This window comes from Dendrobates tinctorius, unplaced genomic scaffold, assembly GCF_039654945.1.
Source record: "Dendrobates tinctorius isolate UK_male_01 unplaced genomic scaffold, ASM3965494v1 ptg000015l, whole genome shotgun sequence".
NCBI classification, from domain to species: Eukaryota; Metazoa; Chordata; class Amphibia; order Anura; family Dendrobatidae; genus Dendrobates; species Dendrobates tinctorius.
Window position 1 is genome coordinate 44,830,030 of NW_027361683.1, and position 20,043 is coordinate 44,850,072.

Here is a 20,043-nt window from a genome sequence, read left to right on the forward strand (position 1 = left end):
TTTGCAATATTGAAAGTGTGAATGGCTACTCTTTCAATATTGTTAAAAACAATATCTATATATAAGCTAAAGTCATTTGTCATGTGCGTGGCCAATAGACGCCTGTTGGTATTTCACAAGATATACTTGGACAGTGTTTCCTGCTTTGCCTCTGATGTAGTCCTTGAATGTAGCATGAAAGTGGCTTATCTGGTTTGAACAATTAAGGCCCCGTCACACTTAGCGACTTACCAGCGATCCCGACACCGATATCAAGGTGTCAGGATCGCTAGTAAATCGCTATGTGATCGCTGGTGAGCTGTCACACAGACAGCTTCACCAGCGATCAGCACAGCGTGCGGCATCGCTGGCCACTCCTGTAAAAAATAGAATTAAAATAAAAAATATTGTTATTCTCACCTTCCGATGTCCCGTGCAGCCATCCTGCCTCTCTCCACGCTCCGGTCCCAGTAATCCTTTGCGAGAATGACCGCGAGAATGTCACAGTCTCGCGGCAGCGACGTCTCGCGGTCATTCGTGCAAAGGATCACTGGGACCGGGAGCGTGGAGATAGGCCGGATGGCTGCGCGGGACATCGGAAGGTGAGAATAACAATATATTTTTTTTTTATTATTATTTTTTACACCTGATTGCTGGTCTCCCGCCTGTCACACGCAGCGATGCGTGCTGGCCAGCGGGAGACCAGCGATCAAAGAAATGTCCAGAGATTTCCCAGAGCGATCAGCGATACCGGCAGGGGGGCCGCTCGCTGATCGCTGTCACACACAGCGATCTCGCTGGTGAGATCGCTGTTACGTCACAAAAGTTGTGACTCAGCAGCGATCTCGCTACCGAGATCACTTAGTGTGACGGGGCCTTTAGACTAATTGCTGGGGTTGTGAGATCTTCGCTGGCAGATTTCATATCGTGAAGTGGATTAGTACACATTCTGCTGACTTTTGCCACTGTACTAGATGGCACTGGTAATGTAGAATCAAAACCAATACTTATATTTTAAGGATTGCACTTTTTTCTGATAATCAGGGCAAATTCACACATCTGTGTGTCAAAGACAGAGCGTATGGACCGTGAGGCACAGACCAGTCACGGGTCTCCTCCACTTGACGTACGGATGTGTGAATGCAGCCTCTGTTAAATACAATCTCGGTGGCCCAGGAATCTGGAATGAAGATACCATAAAGTGGCCGTACTACAGCTGTGTAATGTAATCCTAATGCAGGAAGATTATAACACACATTACATTAAAAGTGACAAAGCATAAACCCTCACCTAGGGTCCAAGCAAAATAATACTTTGGTCTCCTGGAAGCCGCAGTCAAGTAGAGTTCCAAAAAAAGGTAGGGCACAGAGATATTAGGGTCACTTGATATAGTGAATTGGTCTGACACCATAATATGAGCAGCTAATAGAAAACAGCAAAGCCACAACTTCTTGAATACTGCCACCTGAGATTAAAAAAAACACATTCTGCTTTATTCACAGGATCGATGACATATTTTACATATTTTTGTGTTATTAAACACATATGCTATTAACTATGATCCACAAAGATCATAGGACTATGACTACAAGGTGCTATATGATGTATGTTAAGTTATAAAGTCATTCCATCAAAAATAAAACCCTAATACGGCCAAGTATTACATTCCATCTCCTGGCAGGCCAGGAGCAACAGGTGAGCGGTCTTATTACGCCAACGATATCAATATACTGTACATACACATCACACTTTTGAATTAGAAAAAAAATTATTTTTTTTTTACATGATAACAATATACATTTCTGTGCTCACAACAATAAATTATATAGCATGTAGAGATTATTGCACATATTCGCTACACATGATCTCAACACTAAGGGATCATGCACACGGCAGTGCACTGTGCACAGAGACTGTATGGCAGTGAACAAACTTTGTGCGTTGCCATATAGGCTCAGTTGGAGGCGCTTGCCTTATGCAGCTTCTGACAGACATGCTATAATGCCACTGTATAAAATTAGAGGTAATGAAAGTGTGGTACTGGTCTCATGTTTATGCAGCCCTATTATAATTCTGTACAAAACAAAGGTATAATTCAGCCATTTGGCCCCTCATATTATCACCCACCACATTTTCTGCATACACAAAAATGTCTATCATGCAAAACTTCCACATCCACTAAAAAAAAGTTTTTCTATGTTCCAAATACAGTCGAGTTGCTGCCTGGTCAATAGCTAGCTGACCTTCCCTCTCTGATCTGCTCTTGTACACACTCACACTGTTCACATGACTTAATGCTGGTGTGATCACAGGACCTCAGTAACCTGCAAGTTCTCCCCACAAACATGTTCACTGATTTCCTATGTGGGTGAGACATTCTCACAATAACACAGATATATTTACACAAAGCGAATATCCCTTACAAGCAAAATGTTATCTTATATACCGTAATTACTTTTAGTTACCATTGAAGGCAATTACTGGAGAACAACTACACGATACCATGATAGTAAGATCAGTTTTAAAATTTTGTAACATACAGAGAAGTTTCCAAACTGTGATAACGCTTGTCCTGGCACAACACTGCGTTACTTACATTTGGGTTTCGATTCTTCTGTTCTCCGTGTATAAATAACTGGTAGTCATTAAAGGAACATAGAGGACCAGCAAGAAGTCCAAGAAATCCCACGGAGTAACTAAGATATGGGAGTATCCCAGGAGGAGATCTGAACAGAATGGACATTTATGTTGGTGAAATGAGCAATGTACGCACATGATGCTAAAACTAAAAATGTAAAGTTAAATATTATATCATATAAAGTAGAAAGCAATTATAGAATGTTATGCTGCTTTCAGTGTTCCCTGACGAAGGCTTCCGAAACTCATGTAGGGGTGGGCACGGTGGCGCAGTGGACTCTGACCCTTCCTGTGTGCATGTTCAAGGTATAATTTCTATCATGAAATACCTTTGTTGTCCAGGCTAATATTGCCTAAATGATGTGATCGCTGCATACACTTGTGATGATTGCTTTATGCTGCACTGGCAGCAGGATTCCTATTTCTTTGTTACTTATTGTGTTGCACACCAGACGGCATGGTCTGCTTATGAGGATACATAGGTTTTCACTGTCGCAGTGTATCATGATTATGTATTCTATTATTTCTAAACACTGTTTTTCGATGATTCCTTTGTATCTCCGTTCATACTGCACCCACACACACAAAAGATACACCATTTGAAAGATAAACTTGCCCCCTTCAGCAAGAAAAAAATAGCCAAACAAACCACACATCCACAATTTGATCACATAATGCAGTTTAAACATTAATTTTCATAAACCTGCAGTAAGGAAAAAATGACCTGCAGGTGGCACCACAGTACCCCAAAGCACATATGCAAACACATTTGCATACATGCACTGCTTTTTCAGTGATTACTTCGCCCCACACACAAACAAGAAACCATTTGAAAGGTAAACTTGCCCCCTTCAGCAAGAAAAGAGCTAAACAAACCACACATTCACAATTTTATCACCAAATACAGTTTAAACATTCATTTTCAAAAACCTACAGAAAGACACAATGACCTGCAGGTGGCACCTCAACTGGAAGACATTTTTTGGCCTCTACTTATAAAACCAATTTATTGTATTACCAATCTACATATGTAAATACCTGTCTGTGTTAATCATCTCATGAAATACATTTATATTTGAACAGTTTGCTTTCTCTGAAATTGCATGTGCCCCCAACTACCAAAGTGCGAAAATTTCACACGGGCCAAGTTAGTAGAGCTATAATGTTTTATTTAATATATATGACCACTGACACTCCATCACCTCCTGTGCCCCTTTTTGCTTCTGCCTAATGTTAGACATCCATGTCTTTTCCCTCATCTGTATGTAAATAGAACTTTTATCATTTTGATAATCAAAAGTATTTGTACTTTTTATACCTAAACCAGTTGATCGTCTTGGTCTTTTATTTCTCCATTACCTGGCAGAATTGTTAACTATTTATCTATTAGTATCACGCGCACTTTCCAACAATGATACCATCTTTTTCTATTAGCTGCTATTACGGCCCCACGTATAATAGATGGTCAGCCAATCCCACTAAAATTGTTGGGCTCAGATAACTTTTATCATGTGTATGGTGGGGACTTTCTTTTATCTGATTAAGGGCACAGTCTAAAGTCAATTTACTGTAGGCGTTTCATCACTAATGCTGCTCACAGTCTCATGGCTAAAATTAACCATTGTGTCTCTGCATAGGATAGATCACTAGAAGGCATGTGAATGCAGACATTTTATAATGTGACTTTCTCACTTGCTTTTCATTGGAACTTAAGTGTTTACTCAGGTTTAAAATAGCACAAAGATATAACAACTGAACAAATCTGCCCAGCCTTAAACATGTAAGCCCCACTTTAGATGCAACACAAATGCTAATGTTTCTGAGAAACAGTCACTTCTTGGTCTCCAAAGGAGCTGAATAATTGATTTGGACCATGATTCCGTTCACTATTTTTGGCGTACTGTTTATTTGTTACATACATTCACATCACGCAAGTTTATGAAGCAGCAGAGTGGATGTGAAGAAACAAGCTATTGTGAGTCTGCCGCGACCACAGAAGATGCCAATCCCTCCCTCTATGCCCTGTTCTTCATGTTATCCTAACAACCCTGAAAGACGAGTTAGGCAGCTTGGCAGTAAGACTACACTAGTTACTGGTTAAAGGATTGGCATGAATTAAAATTGTACGCAATATACATTTCTATACTAGTAATCATTTCCCATTCTTCCAAAACTCACTAATTCTCACCCCAAGAAATATCCCATATTTAGGTCCTACAAGTTCTAATGTACAGACGTATTCAGTTGCCACTATTTTCATTCAATAAAATTGTCAAATGTTGCAGAGGTTCAGGACGTATTTCTATGAAATTGTAGTATGTGTGGAAATATGTGTTATGATATGATCAAGGTAAACTCCCAACACAAGAGGCAAACTTACCTGATCGCTAGGCGTCTCTGTGTGGGAGATAGAGAATGATCACTGTGGACTGTACCTACAAAATAATATAAGGCATTACATACGTGTAAGCTGACTGTTCTCTTTATATATTCCATTTTACCACTATGAAGTACCATCAGACACTACAGGGATAATATAGGTATTATACTGAGAGAGGCAGTAAGTGATATGATGACATGGCGACCACCTATGAAATTTTCTGCAAATACAAAGCTGCTCATGCATATTAGACAATTGTTGGTTGGGCCTGCCAATTTTAGTGGGTCCACTGACAATCTAATGAACTCTTGAGATCATCTTTCATCAGAAATAAGCATTAGATATGTTCCTTTAGGAGGTAATTGACTCCAATCGGCTTATCTTCCTCTGCTTATGACAATAAAAATGCATGCTCAACTGATCTAAGCATTATTGTTCACTGAGGACGCTAATGAAATCACAAATATCTAAAGTATATGGTCAGCTGTTGTGAGTTCATTCTCTGGTTCACCAGTTGTGAGTTCTCCTTCCAGACTCCCTCTGGTGGTGACGGGAGGTAGTGAGGCTGATTTGATCGGTGGAGATCTGCCACCTGAGAATGAGGATGACGATTGGATCTCAGGAGTCTCAGATTGGATTTAAGACAGCTGACACCCTATTCAGTTGCTGGTGATTCCTTCTGGCTTGTCAGCTCTTGGTTTTCTGCTCTGTTCCAGTCATCTAAAGCTAAGGTTTTCTGCTAATGTTCACACTTGATTTTGTTGGTCTATTCAGTTTTTTGCGTGGTCAGCCAGCCCCGGCTGGGGGCTGTGCTGAATTTCCACTCTTAGTTATCTGTATTTGCCAATTTGATTTTTGTCCCTTATTTGATTGGCCTCTTTTTGCTCTGTCTCGGAATATTTCAGAGTGCTGATATAGTGGGAGAAGTCTAGTGACTTCAGGGTTAATTTTGCTATCACGTGTGGCATACTGATCAGCTATGGGTAAGCATTTTTGAACAGGTTTCCAATATGTGGCCTCCAAACTAGGACTTTGAGCTATTATGCTGTGATGGCTTATTATTGTGAGAGGGTCACTCTGTGGGATTCTTTTGGATATTTGTAAGAAAGACTTGAAGCACTGGCACTTTATTTATCTTTGTATATCCATTATACACATCCTTATTCCATCGCTCTCAGTATTGCTGCATGTGTGTTTTTTCTGTACCTGAATTCCTTATCATACGGAGCTCTTCAATTATGTGACCCGTCTTTATGTATTCTTTGTCTATATCATAAATTTTTGAGAATAAAACCATTTTAATTATTTTCCTTGGTGGATGTCTTTACTCCAACTGTTTTTGTATACAAGGTATTGGGAGTTATTCCACAGCTAGTGCATGTTATGGGGTGGTCACCATGGGTCAGGGCCACCTATAATTATATGTTCACTGCCCTTGAAATTTTGTTTGCTATTAATTTTGCTATCAGAAGTGTTGGACATTATTTTTGTAGGGTTTTTTGCAGGTTGCAGACATTGTCTGTCCTTTCCTTTCCTTTCTAGTTTGTCTGGGCCCCATCGTTTGCTCAGCCTATTTTCCTACTTGTGTTTGTGTTTTCATCTTATTTCACCGTCAATACATGTGTAGGGGCTGTCTATTCCTTTGGGGTCTGCTCTGGGGCAGTTAGTTTTCCCTTTTCTTGCTTTAGGCTTATTTAGTTCTCCGGCCGTGACGAGGCGTCTAGGTTCATCGTAGGCACGCTCCACGGCTACTGCTAGTTGTGTGGTAAGATCAGGGATCTGCAATCTGCATAGTTACCAACCTCTCTGTTTTTTCTGGGCTTAGCATGTTTAGGTTTTTTCCTCCTCGGTGACCTATTCATAACAGTCAGCACTCTAGGGGATGGCGCATAAACAACATTTATCATCTATATACATGTTGTTCATGAGACAATTTGACAGATGACAAATATATGATCATTGGATGTCTGACTAGTGAAAGACGAGAGAGACTGGTGAAACCTCACCAATCAAGAGAATGGGGGTTCCAAAATCCTCTGAATGTAGTAGTCCCATCACCCGACGCCAGTGACCGGAGGTAAACTTTTGACAGCGTGGGAACTATGGCTGTCAGACTAGCAGTAATGATTTTACTACCGATCAGAAGCATTGTTTGCCGCGCTGTCAAGCACATGACAGTGTGGCAAACACTGGATGTTTGGGTCTAACATTCAAGTTAATGGGGTCCGGGTACGGGTAATGTTCTGGTACCCAAACCTGAACTTTTTTAACTGTTCGGCCACCGGACCCGAACATCCAGAGGTCCACCCATCTCTACATACTATAGCTCATGGACAGTGGAGGAAGCAAGAGTATACAGGTAAAGACTGCATGGGATCATAGCTCGGCTGATTCTTTTTCTGTGGTAAAACATTTTTTTTTAAACAGGCAGGGAAATGTTTCACCTCACAGAATGTAGCATTTGTGATCCCATGCTGTCCTCTCTGTATACACTTTTGGTTCCTCTCCTGCCCAGGAGATGTGGTATGATCATATTCCTGTACGGACACACACCTCTATTTACCCTTGCTTAGTGTATAGGTAAATAAAGTGAAGTACAATAGAGAGCTAAATTAAAAACATGATTTTATTGAAACATAATTAAAAGAATTTAAGAAAGAAAAAGTGCTAGGACAAAAAGAAGCCTCCCGAACAAGCGAAAGCAAACTGCGCGTCGGGGTAGAGGGACACCCCTTGTGCAGCACCACAGCATTGCCAAAGCAGGTATTGAACGCTTTAATTTACTTTATAATCTATAGATTGTTCATCCTGCACCCTTCCTTATGACTTGTGATAGTCACAGCGTTATGGGTTTTAGCGATAAGGATTGTTCTGGGTCTATTATTTAAATTGGATTGCTTAATTCCTGTTTGGCTTGGGTTTAGCTGATCTGTCTATTCAGTTTTGTGTTGGTACATTTAACCCTTAAGCACTTTGTGGTTGGTGGTAGTATATAAAGACGTCTCTTTTATTGAATCCGAATATAGGATTTTTTTCAGCTACCATATTGCTGCTGTTGTTGTTGCACAAAGGTGGGATTAGTTCCCTCTTCTTTTTGTCCTAGCACTTTTTCTTTCTTAAATTCTTTTAATAATGTTTCAATAAAATCATGTTTTTAATTTAACTCTCTACTGTACTTCACTTTATTTACCTATACACTAAACAAGGGTGAATAGAGGTGTGTGTGAATAGTTTTGTGGACTACCACTTATCAATTTATATGGACTAATTTTTGTGAACTAATATTCCTGTACGGTCAGACACGGCCATTACACAGTACACAGCAGGGGCACATTTATACAATTATCCCATCAGAGGAACGTTTTTTAACATATCCAATGTAGAACTCGTCATTATTCCATGATCTATTGATGTCTTTGGACGCGGCCTAGTTCAATACACTTGTATGAAGCGGAGCCGCACCCACTAGATGGCTTCAGCCCGGGAATAAGCACATCGCATACATCACTGCGAATCCTGGCTTAGAAATGAGTGAATCCACGCAGCGTACAGCGCATGCACTGGGGAGGGGGATTCAAAGATCTGCAGTCACACAGAGTGACTGCAGACTTTTCCTTTTACACTAGACAACCCCATCAATGTGAAGCAATATTGGAATTATACATAGATCAAGGCTATTGCTTCAATGGGACACAGGTTACATATAAAACACGTCTATAAACAGCATGTTTTGCATTCACCTACCATCATGATATTCAAATGCAAACCGGCTCACTTTTTGGGTAAGTGTCATTAAAGCCCTAGAAAGACACAGATATAGTTACGTCTCTTCACATATATTAAACCATGGTAAAATTGAACTAATGGAATAAAGCTTACACTGTAAAGTCCAGCTCATCTGCCAAAGGGTTTGCATATCGTCGGATATGAAAGAATGTAAGATAAACCATGGTTATCAGCAATGTGTATCTGGAGACAGAACGAAGAGGAATAGTGTTACACATTTACATACAGGTCACAGCCCTGTGTCATGTATGATGCATAGTATTCAGCCACACTAAAGCTTCCTATTGTTTTGAAGCAACAGTTACAATTTGGCATAGTAACCGAGTAACTAGTTATTATGTAATGAAGGCAGGAAATCATTCTGTAGTATCACAATCTATTCTATTATTTCTAAACACTGTTTTTCAGTGATTACTTTGTATCTCCGTTTATACTGCACCCACACACACACACGATACACCATTTGACAGGTAAACTTGCCCCCTTCAGCAAGAAAATAGTCAAACAAACCACACATCAACGATTTGATCACAAAATACAGTTTAAACATTAATTTTCATAAACCTGCAGTAAGACACAGTGACCTGCAGGTGGCACCTCAACCAGAAAACATTTTTTGGCCTCTACTTATCAATCCAATTTATTGTATTACCAATCTACACATATGTGTTCATCAGCTCATGAAATACATTTACATTTGACCAGCTTGCTTTTGCTGAAACTGCCTGCGCCCCCGATGACCAATGTGCGAAAATTTCACACGGGCCAAGCTAGTATTACTTTATTCCGAAGTATTTATTTCAATAGTGTAAATTTAGTATGGTTTAGTACTTGTTTATTATTGGCAAGTATATCAAGCACTTAAGTAAGTATAACTTACCTCACAACCAAACAAATGATGTCAGCAGACTTTCCAAGATAAAGGTTATTTTATTCCTCCCACCAAAAAAAGTCATTTTTTATACAATTGAAAGAGGATAATAAAATAACAAAACATTATCCTTTTTTACATTCAAAAAAATATTTCCAGATGTCAACCCTGTATTAACGTTGGCTTTACAGGAAAATGGGCACGCTACCATCTTTTTAGCCCAACATATCATCATAACTTCATAACTAAAAAGACGAGAAGATCCAATCATTTTCAAGATAGCATTGCGACCCTCAACCTAATACAACCTGTTTGCAGATTTCTACCCATGACGAACGCTAATCAAATCAATAACGAGTCTGTTGGTGCTGGTTTAAATCACCTTTTACGTGGACCAGTGCAAACTCATGGAGATAAAGGTTTTTTAGTTTTATCGTTCGGCTTCCATAACAGTTTGCATATTGTTGCAACACATTCCCTGTTTATTAGGGAGGATATGGTGTTAGAAACAGGGATTTTTGGGGCCGTATAAAACATGCCTTCAGCTTCTGATGAATGAACTTGTGCTCTTTTGTCATATGATTGCTGCCATGTTTACAAATGTCATTATTCAATGTATTGTTTTTACACAATTGTATAAAAGATAAATTGGGACTAACAATTAAGCCCCCGTTACACACTGCGATATCGCTAGCAATATCGCTGTAAAGTCACCGATTTTGTGACGTTGCAGTGATATTGCTAGCAGTATCGCTATGTCTGATACTTACCTCCGACCGGCTCCCCCGCTGGTTATCGCTGATCGTGCGAGAAGCTGCTGGACCATTCCTCGTCGGGCATTTCCTGCTGGGCTTCCTGCTGTGGAGACGAGCGACGCGTGGAGCCGGGCGGGAGGACGCAGGATCGCCTAGTGTGACAGGTAAGTAGCGACCCCCGTCCCCAGCGATGTTGCTGGTGAGATCTGCCTGTTTGGCAGCTCACTAGCGACCACTTAGCGATGTACCAGCGATCCTGACCGCGTCATATCGCTGGTCGGGACCGCTGGTGCATCGCTAGGTGTAACGGTACCCTAAGTGTGGCTGACCATTCAATACTCCACTATGGCAATACTTCTCGTCTAATCTCTTATAATGCAGCTTTTGTGAAAACCAATGTACTAGGCTCCGCAGCATATGAAAAAGTAGGGAGAATCCATTAACCCCTTAGTGATGGGGCCAATTTTTTAAATTCTGAGCAATGTCACTTTATGTGGTAATAACTCTGGAACGCTTCAACAAATCCCATTGATTTTGAGAATGTTTTTTCATGACACATTATAATTTATGATAATAGTAAATTTAGGTTGATATGTTTTTTGTTTATTCATAAAAAATATCAGAAACTTGACAAAAATGTAAAAAAATTGCAATTTTCAAACTTTGAATGATTATCCCTTTAATCCAGATAATCATACCACAGAAAAACCTGAATAAATAACATTTCCCTCATGTATGCCTTACATCAGCACCATTTGTAAAACGCTAATTTATTTTCTTAGACTTTTAGGAGGTTTAAAAATGTAGCAGTAATTTTTCATTTTTTCAAGTAAATTTACAAAAGTTATTTTTTGACGGACCTATCCAGGTTTGAAGTGACTTTGGAGGTCCTATATATTGGAAAACCCCAAACGTGATACCATTTTAAAAACAGCACCCCCTGACATATTGAAAACTTCTGTCAGGTATTTTATTAACCCTTCAGGTGAATTCCAGGAATTGATGTAAAGTGGTATATTGAAATGAAAAAGTGTTTGTTTACCACCTAAATGTCACTGACTTCTGAACTGACCGCTATAGCCAGGACACTTTAAGGCCGCTATTTGGCCATGAACTGCTATGGCAAACATCAGGACCACACAATCATGATCTGGGTGTGTCAATTAGATTAAAGCGGAAGCCCCCGCAATCTATTAACCATTTATTTGATGTAGTCACTTTTGACATCAGCAGCTAAGGGGTTAAATAGATATGGACGGTGACATCACTGAGCGTTTGTGATACAGCAAATTGTCAGCTATAGTGTACAGCTATCAGCTGCTGGATTGTCACCTGTATGGGGCTGATATTCTCTTATATCTCAGGTCAGTTAAAAGACGTACTGGCTGTCATTAAGGGGTTAAGGGTTGTTCTCAGCTGGTCTTCATAAGCACACCTCTATCCTACATACCACCATTCAGTTTGTTTAGTGATGGTGTGCTCCTGAATGATGGACAGTTTGGACCAGCGGAATGGTTGCGCCATTGTCTCAAAATGTGCGCCCTCAGACGCTGCTATAAGAGGCAGCTTTGTCTCTGCGGCATCAGAGGAGCACAGTCGTCTGGCCAGCCTCAGAGTAGCACTTGCAAGCTCTATCTCCTAGAAGATCAGCAAACTGGTAGACTGCAGGGGTGACCGGTAACAGAGGTAATGAGCAGTACACAACACAACTAAAATGCTCCAGAGAATGGAGAGGATTTTAAATAACAAGTAAATTGCAAGGTTGTTGGTTTTGTCTTACAAGCAGCGTGCAATTTTACCCCTTTATGAAAATGATAAGAACCAATTAACACATGAACACCCAATGTAACCAGTGTTCGCTCACTCTTTTTGCTGCATTACTGGCATTGGGTAATTATGTGTTTATGAGATGTGCTGCAGTCATGTTGTTTAAGTATTAATTAAGTCATTAACCCACTCACAGCAAGAAAACATTAGACATTATAAGTGCTGAGTAAAGAATAACAGCTTGTGAACCTGACAGCTGATACATGGTGCCCACGGCTTGGGCAGCATGTATCAGTCACTGGCTGTAGGATCCCACACATGTATGGTTGACCCGGAAATGCATGTTTTTAAAAGCCGCTGAGGACAGAGCCCTGCTGTGCATTAGTACAGGCGGGTCACCGGCTGCTAATCCCCGTCTGCTGACAGTGACTGGCAAGTCTCTTCCTATAAGCACTGTAGGTGCAGCTCGGTCCCCCCAGAGGCTACTAAAAGCATGTTTTATCTCAAATGCAGCAGTATTTCAGAGATAAACATACATGGCTTGCTCCTAATTATCGGGCCAGGTAAAATGTCGGTGGTCATCCAATGAACAAATAGCTTTCTTGTTGGGTCATTAGATCATTTATGCTGGAATAAAACTTATTGGCCACACATCTCCTAGCGTAAACAAGGTGTGTGGCCTATATCATGATGGTGTATAGGAATAGAACAATTGTATGTTGATTGGCCTGTTCTAGAGTTAAGCAAAAAAGTTTCCCAAGCCTCTGATTCAGTGGCTATGTTAGTAGTCTGTCATCGCTGGACAAGAGCCCTGCAGACTACTCCTACCTGCTTGCATCCCTGATGTCACTTCTGATTGATGCCATGCATTTATCTAGCGGCAACAATTTGCCGGCAGGTATAAACAGGCCAGTAACCAAGCACAGATACATTTGAACATAGTTGATTCTAACCTGCTAAGGTGGTGAAATCATTTAAATGGATCACTACTCTAGACCAACTACTTTCATGCAAAATTGTGACATCTAGGAAGTGGGTGGCCTAATCTAGGACGCAGCATGAGGGTGCAGTGTAAGGAATAATTTACCTTGTAGAAATTAGCCCCAAACTGTAAGCATTAGTAGTCAGTTTTCAAGACTTTATTGGGTCTATCCAGTATACTGTATATAAGATGATGATGATGATGATGATGATGATGATGATGATGATGATGATGATAATAATCATCATCATCGTATAAAACACTTTCATTTAGAAGTTTCTACCATCTCCTCTATATTTGTTGTCTTTAAACTTACATTTGAATTCTTCTGGGGTCAACCATAAGAAGCATGAGATAACTCAGGATAATCTCTCCTACAAGAAATACTGTGAGCCTGCAGAGTGAAGAGATGAAAATAGGTTTACAACTACTGTTGTGGGCTTGAAACATGTCTAGCAAGTAGAGCACTAAACAAGGTAGCAAATTATTTTTATTATTGTAAATACCATAAAAAAAATCCATAACAATAGTCCATTGAACTAGGCCAGTGTTTGTTAACCATTACCAGTAAAGAGAAAGTTCCAACCAAGCCATTTTGTAGCTTAATGACCAGGCCTTAATTTTGAAATCGGACCACTGTCACTTTATGTGGTTATAACTCTGGAACGCTTCAACGGATTCCGCTGATTCTGAAATTGTTTTTTCGTGACATATTGTACATCATGTTAGTGGTAAAATTTCTTTGAAATGACTTGGATTCGTTGTAAAAAAAAATGTGTGGGCTCCCGCGGTAATTTGTCAATGCGGGAGCCCACACTTTTTTTACAACGAATTAACCCCTTAAATTAACACCTACACCTCCCAAATTTTACACATCAACCCTCATCTAATTACTAATGAAAGACATACAAAACATGAAATGAAATGGTTTACTGTATGTAAACCATGTGTCATTTCATGTCGGGTTGGGGAATGATTTCACAAAAGCCGGCAATTGAATTAGCGGCTATTCTGCTATGAAGAACTCTGTGAAATATATATATATATATATATATATATATATGTCTCAATGACATGTGTGTGTGTATATATATATATATATATATATATACACACACACATGTATGTATTCTATGTTTCTATATCTATTCTTTCGTTTGTGTGAGTTTACTGTATCGCGCACTGAATTGCCGGCTTTTCTAAAGGACACTGGGTGCGTATTTCTCGCAAGTCACACATCTGGTCTGTGTGTAATGCGTATTTTTAGCGCACCCATAGACTTGCATTGGCGTACTACGGGCTTAGTACGCTGACAATCGCAGCACGCTGCGATTGGCACGGACCGTAGAATACGGGCGAGAATTATACGGCTGTTGGGAGCTGCCCCATAGAGAATCATTTGTCCGTGTGTAATGCGTGCTTTTAACGCCTCTCACTCGTCCGTATTCCTCTCTAGTGTGACCCCAGCCTAACTGCGATCCTTGGGAGGCAGAATGCACAAATCCATAAAAGGTGAAGAATTGGTTTTATTTTTTACGCCGATCCTTGTGCGGTATTAGTGATTAAGCGACTTTATTCTTCGGGTCGGTGCGATTACAGGATTACAGCAATACTGGATTTATATCCTTTTTTCATGATTAGCTTCTGTCAAATTTTTGCTTTGCTGTATTTTGAGAGCTATAATTTTTCTATATTTCAGTCGACAGAGTCATGTGCGGGCTTTTTTTTGTGGGATGAGTTGACATTTTTATTGGTACCATTTTTGGGCACATGACATTTTTTGATTGGTTTCTATACCGATTTTTGTGGAGGCAGAATGAACAAAAACTAGCAATTCAGGAATTGTTTTTTTGGTTTGTTTTTTTTCCTCCGTTCCGAGTGTGGTAAAATTAGTATGGCAGCTTTATTCTTCGGATCATTACAATTACAGCGATACCTCATTTATATTTTTTTTTATGTTTTGGTGTTTTTTACACAATAAAAACTTTTATAGAAAAAATTATTATTTTTGCATCACTTTATTCTGCGAGCTATAACTTTTTTATTTTTCCGCTGATGGAGCTGTATGGTGGCTCGTTTTTTGCGGGACAAGATGACGTTTTCAGCGGTACCATGTTTATTTATATCAGTCTTTTTGATCGCGTGCTATTGCACTTTTTCCAAGCGGTATGACGATCCCACTTGGAATTAGTATAATTTGCTACTTTTTTGTGTTTTTAACTAGGGTGACACTTTTATAGATGGGATTTTTAAGGACGCGGCAATACCAAACATGTGTATTTTTTTGTTTATTTCATTTTTTTTACATAAAAATGTGTATTTTTAGGGGAAATTTTCGGGATTTTTTAAACTAATTTTAATTTTTTTACATATTTAAAAAAAAAAAGTTTTGTTTTTCTTTACTTTGTCCCTTTATGGGACTTTCACTGCTGGTATAATACATTGCAATGCTCCAGCACTGGAATGTATTATGCCTATGGAGAAAGCTGCTGACACCATGCGGTGAGCATGGTCTCAGCGGCTTTCCGTAGCTGGATGACCTGGAGGTTGTCATGACAACCCCCGGGTCATCATGGCACAGGTCGGGCCCCACAATTACATTGAGGGGATGCCGACCTGAGGCAGAGGGAGCCCCCTACCCTCTGCTTTCCCCCCTGAATGCTGCAATCGTGCTCGATCGCAGCACTCAGGGGGTTAACAGCCAGGTGCGATGGGGCGCTGCTCCTTGCTGTCAGTGCAGGACGCTCAGCCACTGCTGCGATGAGCTCCTGCACTGATCGGGCAGGAGATGCTGAAATTTCAGCATCTCCTGCCTGATCGCTTCTGTGTTTGGTCAGTCAGATTGACTGACCAATCACAGTGCTTGGGGTGCAGGGACCGACTGCAAGTGTTCCTGCACCCCTTGCCGTGCCTGTCAGCTGTCATAGACAGCTGTCGGCACTGAACTGTCACTGCGTGTTTACATGGAGTGACAGTTCAAAGGCATGACGTGCACAGTCCGTCCTGGTGCAGTAGGTTACAACTGCCCATGACGGACTGTGCACGTCAATGGACATTAAGGTGTTAAAGGGAACCTGTCACCCCCCCAGGGCGTTTTTAAGTAAAATAGCCACCTTCAGCAGTACTAAAGCCCCCGTCACACAAGTTCGATCTCACCAGCAAGATCGCTGTGTGTGACAGCTATCAGCGACCGGCCCCCCTGCCGGGTATCGCTGATCGTTCATGAAAGGTCAGGACTTTTTTTGGGGTCGTTGGTCTCCCGCTGGCCAGCATGCATCGCTGCATGTGGCAGGTGGGAGAGCAACGACCAGTGATCAGCTAGCTGGTAACCAAGGTAAACGTCGGGTTTCTAAGCGGCGCACGGTGCTTAGAAACCCGATGTGTTACCTTAGTTACCAGCGCGCTGATGCAGGGAACTGGTAACCAATGTACACATCGGGTTTCTAAGTGCCGCGCGCCGCTTAGAAACCCGATGTGTAGCTTAGTTACCAGCTCCCTGCATCAGCGCGCTGGTAACTAACGTACACAGCGACGCGCCCGCTCGGTGTCGCTGGTGCTGATCGCTGGTGAAGCTGCCTGTTTGACAGCTCACCAGTGATCATGTAGCAACACACCTGCGATCCTGACAAGTTCATATCGTTGTCGGGATCGCTGGTGAGTCGCTATGTGTGACAGGGCCCTAAGGCTGCATTCTGTGAAGGTGGCTCTTCTGTTTCTAATCCCCAGGAACGCCGAAATATTAACTTTTATAAATAGCTTCCCATACCTGTAATATGTCCCATAGGTATGGTGTGTGTCCCTGTAGCAGCCGCCTCCCCGCCATCAATCATGCCCACCCTGCACCGCATCCTCCTGCCTTGCTGTCGCCATATCCAGATTCCCATCCCCGCAGTGTGAATATATCATAACACACTGCGGGGTGGGATCTGGCACCTGCGAAACACGAACTGTTGCCGGCGGGCGCCTGCGCTGTGCCATGTAACGGTGACAGCAAGGCAGGAGGAGGCGGTGCAGGGCGGGCATGATTGACGGCGGGGAGGCGGCTGCTACAGGGGAACGCACCATACCTATGGGACGTATTAAAGGAATGGGGAGCTATTTATAAAAGTTAATATTTCTGCATTCCTGGGGATCACAAACAGAAGAGCCACCTTCACAGAATGCAGCCATAGTGCTGCTGAAGGTGGCTCTTTTACTTAAAAACGCCCTAGGGGGGTGACAGGTTCCCCTTAAGGCAGGGATGTCAAACTCAAATACACAAAGGGCCAAAATAAAAAACTTGGACAAACTCGAGGACCAACCTTGATTTTTTTAAAAATGTCTACAAGTGAGAAAGAATTTCCTTATCATCTCTATATATAAAAATTAATGTGTGTGTGTGTGTGTGTGTGTGTGTGTATGTATCACCAACCAACCATGAAGCATTTTTCATTTCACCAGAGCTGTTGAAAAGAAGATGAGCTGTGTTTGGTTGCTGTGAGCGACAGTTTTCCTTGCAACCAATCACTAAGCATCTCTCATTTTACCAGAGCTGGTTAAAAGAGGCTGAGCTGAGCAAGTTTTCCCACTTGACAACACCTCAGCAGACACTGACATTGTGGGAGAAATCTAGCATCCCCGGGAACATAAGCTCCAGCCATCAGCTGTCCCCCAGAAAGGAGCAGTGAGTACATGACAGAAATGAATCGCCCCTCCCATGCCTATATACCCGTCACACATCCTCCATCTCATAGTCACATCTTCCCTCTTAAAGGGATCTCTGGTATGGAAGTCAGGGCAAATCCATCCAGCGCTTCGGTTTTGACCCCAGGCCTCTCTTAAAGGGATCTCCGGTATGGAAGTCAGGGCAATTGCCTTCAAATGCTTTGGTACTGACCCCAGGCTTTCTTAAAGGGATCTCCTGTATGGAAGTTAAGGGCAAATCCCTCAGCACTCTGATTCTGACCCCAGGCTTCTATTAAAGGGATCATTGGTATGGAAGTCAAGACAAATCCACTCTGCACTTTGGTACTGACCCCAGGCCCCTCTTAAAGGGATCTCTAGTATGGAAGTCAGGGCAAATCCACTCAGCGCTTTGGTTCTGACCCAAGGCCCCTCTTAAAGAGATCCCCAGTATGGAAGTGAGGGCAAATCCACTCTGCGCTTTGGTACTGACCCCAGGCCTCTCTTAAAGGGATCACCAGTATGGAAGTTAGGGTAAATCCCTCAGCACTCTGATTCTCACCCCAGGCTTCTACACCGTGTGCAGAATTATTAGGTAAGTTGTATTTGAGAGGATTCTTTTTATTATTGAATAACAACTATGTTCTCGATCAACCCAAAAGACTCATAGATATCAAAGCTTAATATTTTTGGAAGTTGGAGTGGTTTTTTTTTAGATTTGGCTATCTTAGGAGGATATCTGTTTTTTCAGGTAACTATTACTGTGCATAATTATTAGACAACTTAATAAAAAACAAATATATACCCATCTCACTTGTTTATTTTTACCAGGTAAACCAATATAACAACACAAAATGTAGAAATAAACATTTCTGACATTCAAAAACAAAACAAAAAAAATCAGTGACCAATATAGCCACTTTTCTTTACGATGACACTCAAAAGCCTTCTATCCATAGATTCTGTCAGTTGCTTGATCTGTTTACGATCAACATTGCGTGCCGCAGCCACCACAGCCTCCCAGACACTGTTCGGAGAGGAGTACTGTTTTCCCTTCCTGTAGATCTCACATTTTATGAGGGACCACAGGTTCTCTGTGGGGTTCAGATCAGGTGAACAAGGGGGCCATGTCATTATTTTTTCTTCTTAGACCTTTACTGGGCAGCCACGCTGTGGAGTATTTGGATGCATGTGATGGAGCATTGTCCTGCATGAAAATCATGTTTTTCTTGAACGCTACCGACTTCTTCCTGTACCACTGCTTGAAGAAGGTGTCTTCCAGAAACTGGCAGTAGGTCTGGGAGTTGAGCTTCACTCCATCCTCAACCTGAAAAGGTCCCACAAGTTCATCTTTGATGATACCAGCCCATACCAGTACCACACCTACACCTTGCTGGCGTCTGAGTTGGAGTGAAGCTCTCTGCCCTTTACTAATCCAGCCTCGGGCCCATCCATCTGGCCAATCAAGAGTCGCTCTCATTTCATCAGTCCATAAAACCTTAGAAAAATCAGTCTTAAGATATTTCTTTGTTAGGCGTCAGGTTTCTGCGTCTGCTCTGCAGGAATCTAGAGCCTCACATTCTGCGGTCTCCTGCTGTCTTTCTACTACAGAGGAGATTACTTTGCAGCAGACCGCTCCAGAGACTAAGGCTACTTTCACACATCAGGTTTTCGGCGTCAGGCGCGATCCGGCGTCGTGCCGGAACGCCGGATCCGGCAAATGTTTCGTAAAACCGGATGTGACGGATCCGGTTTTCTGCCGGATCCGTCTTTTTCTTGACAGACAAAACCGGATCCGTCTCATCCGGTACATCCGTTTTTCTATCCGTTTTTCGACGGATTACGCCGGATCCGGTTTTTAAAATTGACCCTTGTGGCCTTCCGAACGGGATTGGCTACTGGAAAACTATATATAGCATGTTCCTACAGCCCTTCTTTGACAGGTTGTAGAGGAGAAAGTGCAGGTTGGAGAGAAGAGCAAGTTACTGGCGAAGATGGATGTTGTCATTGGAAATATTTTGAAGAATTTGGCGGATTTTATAGCGGAGGCGAATCGTTTGAGGGTGATTGTTCTGGAGAAGGAGAGAGCGAGACAGCAGCGCATCAGGCATCGTAGACGACGTTTGTGGATCCACCCCATCACAGCCAAGAGAATGACGCGTGGGGTCTATTCTACACTCTGCATGGACCTTCGACGAAACCCGGATAAATTTTTTGGATATGT

General features: G+C 41.7%; 1 protein-coding gene across 1 annotated transcript in view; it reads right to left on the minus strand.

Moving 5' to 3' along the window:
- The window catches only part of LOC141076890 (lysophospholipid acyltransferase 2-like), a 158,241-nt gene that overhangs the window by 18,501 nt on the left and 119,697 nt on the right, over nucleotides 1-20,043 (minus strand). The window contains exons 3-8 of the mRNA XM_073564141.1: nucleotides 13,474-13,551; nucleotides 8,876-8,965; nucleotides 8,741-8,796; nucleotides 4,997-5,051; nucleotides 2,576-2,705; nucleotides 1,270-1,444 (exon numbers count right to left, since the gene is read on the minus strand). Of these exons, the coding sequence (XP_073420242.1) occupies nucleotides 1,270-1,444; nucleotides 2,576-2,705; nucleotides 4,997-5,051; nucleotides 8,741-8,796; nucleotides 8,876-8,965; nucleotides 13,474-13,551 (584 nt within the window). The remainder of the gene's footprint in view (nucleotides 1-1,269; nucleotides 1,445-2,575; nucleotides 2,706-4,996; nucleotides 5,052-8,740; nucleotides 8,797-8,875; nucleotides 8,966-13,473; nucleotides 13,552-20,043) is intronic.